We start from the raw sequence: 10,461 nt of genomic DNA on the forward strand, positions 1-10,461 counted from the left end.
ATAAGTAAATAAACAAAAAAGCTTGCTACCAAAAGAGCCAGCAGTAGAGAAAGCAGAGTTGAATTGAGAAACTGAGTATACTCAGAGTGGGTGAAATTAACACTATGAAGTCCAAGTGTTGAAAAACATGAAAATGGAAGATAAGGAGGACCAAGATCAGGAAGAGCCTCATTAAAGGAGTGTTTATTCACCTAAAGGCAGCAGGCAGTCACCAAAAGACTATGAACTGGCAAGAGAAGAGTTCACACTGATGTTTAGATACCTTGTTTCAATTACTATGGGGATGTAGCTGCGTGGCAGGGTGCTTGCCTAGCATGTGTAAAGCTCTAGGCTCAATCCCCAGTACCAACCACACCCCCCCCCCAAATAAATAAATTACTATGTAGATAGTGGACTGAGAGGGAGGAGAGGATGCAAGAAGTAGACATGAACAGTTAGAGGGTGTTAAGTAACCCAGGCAAGAGACTATGGTATCTTAAACTTAGCAACAGAATGCATGTAGGGCACAAAAGAAAGAAGAATCAAGACCTTAAGATATCTGGCATAGCCAAATGGATGGCTGATGGTACCATGAACTGAGATTGGTATGTGGTAGTCAGGATTGAAAGGAAGATGATTCAGTTTGGAACATGATGCATTTGAGATACCCACATGACATATAAGTAGAAATGCCCAGAGGGTAGTTGATAGGATATATAAAGGCACTAGCATTAATAATAATACACTTACTAGCCTACAGACTATAATTGAACCTTGAGAAAGGGTAAAATTACTCAACCCCTAAATCTAGGGCAAGCGCCTATGAGAAAACAATACCTTGCTTGATACCTTACTATTATAGTTGACACTTTATAACTTACAGAAGGTACCATATCCTAACCCAGGTAATATGGGTGTTTTGAAATATAAGTGAAATACAAATTCATCCATAGAGGAAAAACAATTCCTCTGACCCAAACATAACAGGTGGATCTGAGATCTAAAATCTCATCACAGCTGACAACATCCTAAGACATCCATTCTAACACCAAAAGACTCACCTGTCGACAAAGCCTCCTCACGAACATCATCCTTACCAGGTTGATGAATATTCCAGGATGTTTTGGGAAGTAAAGAAATTTCCTCAGGTGATTCTAATTTTACCATATCCATGTGGTTGCTCTGGAACTGGTATCGAGGTATAAAACAGATTTTGCCTTGTTGGAAAATGTCCTTGATAATCTCTTCTGTCTCAATTTCATCTTGCATGCTCAGGAAGATGGAAATTCTTTTGGAATTCTGATACTGACTGTGGGCCATCACCTAAACAGGAAATGACAGCAATTATAATTTCTAAGTTTATACTTTAAAAAACTAGAGACTTTTAAGAGTTTCTCCCTTCTCTCTCAGCCTTTTCCAACTTCTTTTAACTTTCCAAAAGAAAGCAGAATGTATAATAAGCTAGACAATGCTAAGCCCTGAAAATTGACTTTTAGTTCAGGACCCAAGACTTCTGATTCTTTTACCCTTTCTGGCACACCACTCTTGTAAGAATGAAAACTCATTAAAAAGTCATCATCTCTTGAGAATTGCAGTTTTGACCCTTACCCATTTTAGTGATCTCCAGTCATATCACATGCTTCCCCTAAAGTTTTTGTTTTATTCTATTTCTGAGCCTTGGCTCCCCAAAACTTCACTCCCTGTATTGTCAATTTCTCTTCTTCTAAATTCTAAACTAAAGCACAGATCAAGCCCTAACTTTTCCTACCTTCTGCAGAGCCTCACTGCATCTACTGTTGATAGGTAACTTAACACTTAATTCTGTATTGTCATGAGTTGATCACTAATTATCTATTAGTTCCAAATGTAGTATTCTGAACCAGTTCATAAGCTCCCCAAGGTCATGCCTTATAATTCTCTCTCAGCCCCTCTACCCCCACAACATTCCATTTTACGGAATGTTAAATTATCAATTAAGATGGGAGTGGGGGTCATTGTAAAAGGAATCCATATTCAGCTGAATCATTCATCAAGCAGGAGAAGGGGGCTGAGCTTTGTTAATCATAAAAAAGTCAACAATCTAAGGAACTTGGACTCTCTTTTTTTTTCTCCTTTCTTTTTTTACTTTCCCCTGTCCTCCAAGCCAAGAAAAACATTGCAAAAGCCTCTTATAAATATGACTGGCAAAAATACACAGGCATAGAAAGTCAAGTTATTTCTATTAAAAAGAGGAAAAGGAAAATTAAAATTAAATGCCAACTACTACTGAGGAAGTAAGTTAACTCCTGGTTTCTGAAAAGCTGCAGTTGCTGAGACCTGACACAGGCAAAGAAAAATGGAAATGTGAAACTCAGACTTTAGGCAAGCCTGAGGCTTTTAGCATTCAGGTGCTATAAGAGAAAGTTGTGTGTCTTGGCTGCCAGGTGGCTGAGGCAGAAGGATCACTGATTCTTTTACCCTTTCTGGCACACCACTCCTGTAAGAATGAAAACTCATTAAAAATAATAGCCTGGGCAATTTAGCAAGACTCTGTCTCAAAATTAGAAGAAGAAAAAAAAAAAAAAAAACTGGTAGACCACTTGCCTAGCATGCATAAAGTCCCAAATATCACCAAAAAAAAAAAAAAATGAATGAATGAACACAATTTATCTTTCTTGTTCTCTAAAATGCAGAATATAGAAAAGCAAGAGCTGAATAAGCAGTAAGAAAGATCCGTTAAAATGCAGTGTGAAAAAAAAAATGCAGTGTGAGACTTTGCATATAATCTTCTTCCTCAAATCCCTTTACAGGACACTTGCAAAGAAGCATGAAAACAATCCATTATAGAACTGAGAATAAGAGAATAGAGGATTGAATAATTCCTGTAAGACAGAGAGTGGATGGGACAGTATTTACAAACAAAAACAGCAGATCGCAACACTCTGAAAACACGGATACAGGTGAGATAGAAGATATTCCTCCCTTAAGCTCTCCACCAAAGTGACTACTAAAGACAGAGGAAATCCCATAAGCTAATACAACTTCATCCATAAATAAGTACACACTACAAAGGATCAACAAATCTTTTGGAAGCCAAAATACAAAGTAGAAGAATAAAAAGGGAGTGAGTGGGGATAGCCCAATGGAAAACTGAGATAAGTTAAAGAACAGAGTTGTGGTTGTTGTTGTTCTTTTTAACTCTACTTAGTTTTCTCAAACTAAAAAAGATAACTGCATTTGTAAAATATCAAGAGACTGCTGTGGGAAGAAAGCAATCAGAGATTTATGAAATAATCATTGGAAATTAAAATTATGATTAGCAAAATAAAAACAATTTAGGAGAGAGTGCTGGAGAAGGGGAAATAAGCAAAAATAGGAAAAATGAGTAAAATGTAAAGAGACACAGAAAACCAACCTAAGGTTATTATCTGATTAACAAGAATTCCACAAAGGTGGGGCTGGGGTTGTAGCTCAGTGGTAGAGCACTTGCCTAGCACATGTGAGACACTGGGTTCAATCTTCAGCACCATATAAAAAAGAAAGAAAAGAAAGGAAGGTATTATGTTCATCTACAAATAAAAAAAAATTAAAAAGAATTCGACAAAGGTGAAAAAGAAATTGAATAAAGATGCCAATCTAGATTGAATGGAGGCCATAAGCATTGAACATGACATGGAAAATAATTTTAAATTTTAAATTCAAATTATCAATGAGGGTAAAATATTGTAATGCAAAAATCAATAAAAAGTTTACCCACCCCCATAGATTTTTTTTCCTGAGGATATACTGTAATAAGAAGGAAAAAAAATTTAAACTCAGAAAATAGCCCTAACTCAGCAGAAAAGTAAGCAGAAATTCCAAGGCAACGGCTGTGCAACCAGATCACAAAGAAACAGGGGCTGGGATGCCTTGAAAAAGAAAGTGGATCTATATTCTAACAGGCAAAATGAAAAACAATCCATGGATAAGACAAAGGCATACTCTTGTTTGTCAAAAAGGTAAAAATAAAGGCAATTTTTAAATCTTGGAAATATACAGAGCTAAATTAGATACGGGTTCCAAACTGGAACAAAGTTAAAATGTGGCATGGTTTTGAGCGGATGCAAAGTAAAAGAGAATATGCTGGGTATCAACATTTGAAATAATCCTCTTAACCACACATATCTAGTAAGCTAAAACTATATATCCTTTTTTTATATATTCAATTATACAACTTGGTTCTACTGTGAATATAATCTATAAAACAAAAATACTCTTAAGGTACTGTTCACCAAAATTTCAAGTTTGGAAATAAACCACAATTATCACTCAGTAGACTCATTACAGTTACAGAAAATTGTTTACATATAAAACTTGACAATATCAAATAGGTCGCAGAAATTGGCAAATAATATTAAAAACAAAGCGAATAAAGGGGTACTAATTTTCTCATCTTAGAAAGTCAAGATAAAACATAAAGTTGAATTTCTTTACCATACATTACTTTCCTTATAAAATTTTTAAATTATAAAAAAGGTGCTGTGCTAATAAATTTTTTTTTTATGATTCAGATAAAGACATCACTTAATAATACCTTTACTGAGAATTCACTAAGGCAAAACACTGTTCTAGTCCCAGTACACCAATTTCAGGACATGATCCATTGGTTGGTCATGAAATAATTAGTGAGTTATAATCAGTGTTTTTAAATGACATATAAAGGAAAATATTAAAGTTCACTGCATATAATAAGAGTCATGAAACAAAGTCCTTGTATGTGTACATGTGCTTATATGGTTTTTTAAATTTTTCTCTCTCCTTCTCTGATGCCAGTTCTTAGTTGTCACTCTGTTGCTGCCAGTAGTTCTGCCTCTATAAATCTACTATTTCCACCTAGAGTTTATGAATTATAATTTACAGACATTACTCTGGAGGCTGAGGAGGAAAGACTGCTTGAGCCCAGAAATTTAAGGCTAATCTAGGCAACACAGCAAGACCCTATTTAAAAAAAAAAAAAGCTTCTGTGGACACACACAAAAAAAAACTGAATTTATTTTCCCTATGCCTCTCCAGAATCCACTCTAACGCCTACATTCCTTATAAATTCAGTAATGTTAAACTTTGGAATGGTGACCCTCTCCTTCCAGTACTGTCTAACCTCTATCCAGTCAGCTGCCAAATTCTGCTCATTCTCACTACACAATCTCCCACTTATCTCTTTTCCCCCATTTTTCACTGCCCATCCTCTGGATTATGTCTTTATTATCTCTCACCTAAATTATCACAACAGCCCCTTCCTGGTCTCCATATTTTTTTTTTCTGTTTTCCCTCCCCAACCCATTATCCAAATCCTACCAATATATTCTCCTACAGGAGCTATTAAAAAATATTGAATACATTCTTTATACACCACTTCAATCTCACAACAGAACTTCAAGCATATTCAGAGAGATTAGGGGACTTGTCTAATATATAAACAGTTTGTTGTTTTTTTTTAAAAAAAGGAGTGGCGCCAGATTAAATCCAGATCTGTGTAGTTCCAAAGCTTATTTTAAATATGCCCTGCCCTCTCTTGCCTACATATCCCTGCAAATGTTTCCCCACCCCATCTTTCCCTTCACTTAACAAACTTCATCTATACTTCAAAGTTCATCTCAAGTTTCCAAATCCCCTGCCAAAGGCTTGTTTCCACAACACTGACATTTACCTTCAGCATATTCTAACTGCATTATAATTTTCAATTCATTTTTCCTCTCATATTCTCTACTGCTTTAAAGCAACAATTATCTTTCTCTTTCCTACAACCCAGTACATAGCAAAGTGTATAATGGTGTTCAATATGTGAATAAATTGGCTAAATTTTAAGCAACTAATATAAGGACAAGATTCTGTATCCTCAATATCTACTAAAGCACCTAGATATGCCTTCGTAATATTAGCTAAAATCATTCCATTTGAATGAACTAACATCTACAGACTCCCTCATGCATACCTACATTTATTAAGATGAAATGTGTGTACTTGTTTTAAGGCTTTACCCCATAGGAAACTTGAATTTAAGAAAATAACGGATCATAAGATAGGGTACTGGGGAAGGCAAAAATCATTACTTTTTTATTGTTAGGAATTACTAATATATACTTGATGCCCCCCTCCTGCATACAACAAAAACTAGCCTCCCAAACATCTTTAAAGCATGCTTTCATGACAGTGAATGTCACTTTATTAAGCTTTTCATAGAAACTGAAAATGTACAGCAAGTCAGTTAGACAAAGTCATAAAACAAACGGGGAACCTCATTTTTCCTATGCCTCTCTTCTGCTTCCTATCTTCGTGAGAAGGCTGAGTAAGATAATCACTTCCTCATTAATTCAAAAAAAGGATTGACTGTTCACCCACTCTGCGACAGGAAAACTGTAGGCCTGGAGGCTCTAGACAGCCCCAGACGTCCACGTGCTGAGAGGGGAGAATTCAACTTGTCTTCCGTCCTTTGTCACCTCCCGCACCCTCTTGGGGTGTGCCTTGGACTGAACTAAACGCATCTTTCTCTGATCCTGTTACTGACATGCCTGGCCTCTCAGGCCGCTGCTCATTTTCCTTAAGACTGAAGGAACCTCAGCGCTGGGATCGTCCAGCCATCTCCCTCACCGGAACTTCGTGTTCTGGCCCTGGTTTCACCTCAGTATCTCCACTATCCCCATTAAGAAGTTCTCATTCACCACAGGAGCCACCCATCCTAAGAACTCCGCTCCCTCCCTCTTCCTCATTAGTTCCACGACTCCACACCACACCATGGGCTCCTCTCATACAGCAGCCACTGCGCCTACAGCGCCTTCACAGTACGAGAAGCGAGTGTCGCGTGCGCGCGCCGAGGAACGTGCGTGCACCCGAGGGGACGTGCGCGCGCGCTCAAGGTGCTGCGCCTGCGTGGACCCGCAAGCCCGCCAAAGCGGAATTCGGCCAGTGAGTCCGCGGTAGCGAGAGCTACCCCGTGGCTTCGCACCTTCTGGGTCAGTAAGCGGGACTGGCGCAGCCGTTCCTCGGCGCTGATTGCCCGCAGACGCTGCTTCAGCTCGGCCCGTAGGCTCCGTTTGGCACCGCTCACGGCTGCAGCCGCCATCCCGCCGAAGTCAGCCTGCTGGCGTCCTCTGGTTCGGCTCCAGCCCCTGGTCGAGCACAGCTGGATCCGCCTACCTGTGGGCCTGCGGATCGCGGGCCGGTACCACGCCCCCTGCGCGCCTCCCAGCCTCGGCGCTGCCTGATGGACAGGCCACGCCCCTCTCCGGGCCCTTGGTAGCGAATGGCAGTGTGCTCTATTGGCCCTGCCAGGCTGGTGTTCTGTAGCCCGACGCTGCCTAACTCTTCACCCCTTCGCCAAGGCTACAGAGATGGTAATACAACTGCGAGGGGTGCTCCACAGGCAGCTCACAATACACCCCGATTTGGTACTCACCTGTTGTAGTGCAGTACTGCACTGTAGGGGGTTAAAAACAAGGCTAAGGCCGGTGTCCTCAGTAGGCTATGCCATTAATGTAAACCAGACATATTTGTGTCTTTCCACAATGTCAGAGTTTATTGAATAACAAATTGAAAAGCCCCATCATTTTCATGGGCTTTAATTCACCAAAAAAAAAAATACTCCTGATTCTCTTGGTGTTATGACTGAAACAATCACAAATTCTCTTATTCCATTTCAATCTTAATTACATCATATTTTACCAAATTTTGTGTGTGTGTGTGTGTGTGTGTATTACAAGAAAGGCTATGAAAGGGTTAGGTGACCACAGGGTTGCAAGAAGCCTTTGAAGAGCAGAGACAGAGCATATACTCATTCAAAAAAATCACTGCAGGTGGCTTATGAACCAGCCTAAGAACTAGTTCTGGGTGCAGAGCTTTCAGGGGATAGAACTTATTCTTCACGGGGGCAGACAGCAGGCAGTTTCAAAGTGGCCAGCCACATCAAGCAGGACAATCAAGCTAAGCTGAAGTCCTGGGGGTGGAGTTGGGTTTTCAATGTCTGTCAACCTCCTGATGTGTTCAGTGGATTGTCTGATGGATGTGATTCCACACCACTGTCTTAGGTGCCTCTCTTTTTATGTGAGGGAGTTGCATCTGGTAAGATTGATAAGCTCACAGTCCTGGTTTTTCTGATATGGGTTTGATATGTCCATGTGTCCATGTGCTTTGGATGTAGTTCAGTAAATTCACAGGTGGTTATTTTTTATTAGCACAATTTACTTATCAGTTTGTGCCTTATTATTGTGCTTGCAGCTAGTGATTGTTTACTTGTACAAACAAGTTTTAGAATCTTTCTACTTTGTATTCAATATGGAGTAGCTCATGACAATCTGCTGCTTTATAAAATGTAGTGACTAAGGGCTGGACACAACCTGAAAACTACTGTTATATACACCACAGAGTAACTCAGAGCAAGGCACAGCCTACTGTCCATTAATTAGCAGGCCAGATTGAAAAATATATATGGTACCAATTGGAAACTTAACTTCTACTGGTTAAAGGAGGTTAAACACACTTGCAGTGCCTTCCTCTCTTTTTTTCAGTCAGTGGGTTTGTTTCTATGGACTGGATAGGTCATTGATGCCGCAAGTGACTTGCCCTTCTTAGACCAGGATGTCTCATCACCTCTGAAAAACTCAGGACTTCAATAAGTTACCCTGTTCATTCTAGTCTAGACTTCAACAATACTGTCATTGTAGAAAAATTGGAACTTGCTCCTACCATAAGAGCTCTTCAGAATCAGATGATAAGAAAATGGAGGCACCAAGTGGGTATTTGACCCCAGTTGGGAGGAAATAATGTGGTAACAATGGAAAAAGTGGACATATAGAAGAGTCCATGTGCATCATATTTATACCCCCATCACATGTTGACACCAGTAATCCAATAAATAATTTTTAGAAGGATCAATCCCTGGTACCAAAAAAAAAAAAAGGAGCTGAGTGTAGTGAAACATGCCTGTTGTTCCAGCTAATCCATGGTCTGAGACAAGGAGGATTGCAAGTTCAATGTCAGTCTCAACAACTGTCTCAAAATGAAAAATAAAATGGGCCAGGGGCATAGCTCATTGGTAAAATGTCCCAGGACCACCAAAAAAAAAAAAAAACTTAACATTGTAATTGAAAGACTGTAATGGGAGCTAGCCATTCCAGACATTAAAACATACTAAAAGCCTCTGTAATTGAAATAGTTGAATGCCCAAAGAAACCAGTGAAATGGAATGGAATGTACAGAAATAGACCATTCCATTGCTACATGGCAATTTAATAGTTGATAATGATGGCATCTCAAATCACTGGGGCACACTTGAACTTGTTAATAAATGGTGCTGGGACAACTAAATACCTATATTTTTAAAAGAAAAATAAAATTACATCCATTGCTCACACTATGCATAAAAAAAATCCACATTGTTTTGGGAGTCTTGGGTAAAAGCTGAGACTATACAAGTACTAAAAGAAAATAGGATAATTCCTCTTTAACCTCAAAATAGGGAAAGGTTTTATCACTGTGACCCAAAATCCAGAGGCAATAAAAGAAAAGTTTGATAAATTTGATGACAAAAGTATTTTAAATTGAGGTGGCATAAAAAGTAAGCAAAAAGACAACTGACAAACAGGGAGAAAATATTTGCAACATGTGCTATAGACAAAGGACCACTTTCCCTAATACTAAATGTCTTACTCTTCTTTTACCATTCTAACAATACCTGAGATTGAGTAATTTATAATGAACAGAAATTCATCAGTCTACAGTTCTGGGGATTGGGAAATCCAAGGTTAAGGGATCTTTCCCTGCAATTATGGTTAACTGGTGTTTTAAGAAGAGTGCTCAGAGGGAGGAAGAGCATGAGAAAAAGATTAACATTAAACAGGGATGAGAGGTGGGAGGGAAAGGGAGAGAGAAGGGAAATTGCATGGAAATGGAAGGAGACCCTCATTGTTATACAAAATTACATATAAGAGGATGTGAGGGGAAAGGGAAAAAAAATAAAAAACAAGGGAGAGAAATGAATTACAGTAGATGGGGTAGAGAGAGAAGATGGGAGAGGAGGGGAGGGGGGATAGTAGAGGATACTAGTCACTAGTATGGCAATATGTAAAAACGTGGATGTGTAACCGATGTGATTCTGCAATCTGTATACGGGGTGAAAATGGGAGTTCACAACCCACTTGAATCAAATGTATGAAATATGATATGTCAAGAGCTTTGTAATGTTTTGAACAACCAATAAAAAAAAAGAAGAAGAAGAGTGCTCAGGATAACTGTATAAGGAAAGAATAGTCTTTTTCAACAAATGGTGCTGGGACATCTGAGTGTCCACATGCAAAGAAGAAAGATGGACCTCTACCTAAAATCATATTCAAATATTAATATATAGCAAATATATCAAATATATAGCAAAAGCCCAAATATAAGAACTAAGACAATAAAACTCTTAGAAGAAAACAGGCATAAGTCTTCATTATCTTGTGTTGGCCAATAGCACTCAAAATATAAGCAACA

At 38.8% G+C, this 10,461-nt stretch overlaps 1 protein-coding gene across 2 annotated transcripts in view; it reads right to left on the reverse strand.

The window, feature by feature from the left end:
- The window catches only part of Mthfs (methenyltetrahydrofolate synthetase), a 54,479-nt gene extending 47,322 nt beyond the window's left edge, over positions 1-7,157 (reverse strand). The window contains exons 1-2 of one of the 2 annotated variants that reach the window (XM_027926220.2): positions 6,941-7,157; positions 1,041-1,302 (exon numbers count right to left, since the gene is read on the reverse strand). In XM_027926220.2, the coding sequence (XP_027782021.1) occupies positions 1,041-1,302; positions 6,941-7,057 (379 nt within the window). In that variant the 5' untranslated portion in view covers positions 7,058-7,157. Of the gene's footprint in view, positions 1-1,040; positions 1,303-6,585; positions 6,607-6,940 lie in introns of those variants that run through there. The other variant, XM_071608543.1, reaches the window with a different exon arrangement.
- Between the last annotated feature and the right edge of the window lie 3,304 nt (positions 7,158-10,461).

Source organism: Marmota flaviventris, chromosome 2, assembly GCF_047511675.1.
Source record: "Marmota flaviventris isolate mMarFla1 chromosome 2, mMarFla1.hap1, whole genome shotgun sequence".
Lineage (NCBI taxonomy): Eukaryota > Metazoa > Chordata > Mammalia > Rodentia > Sciuridae > Marmota > Marmota flaviventris.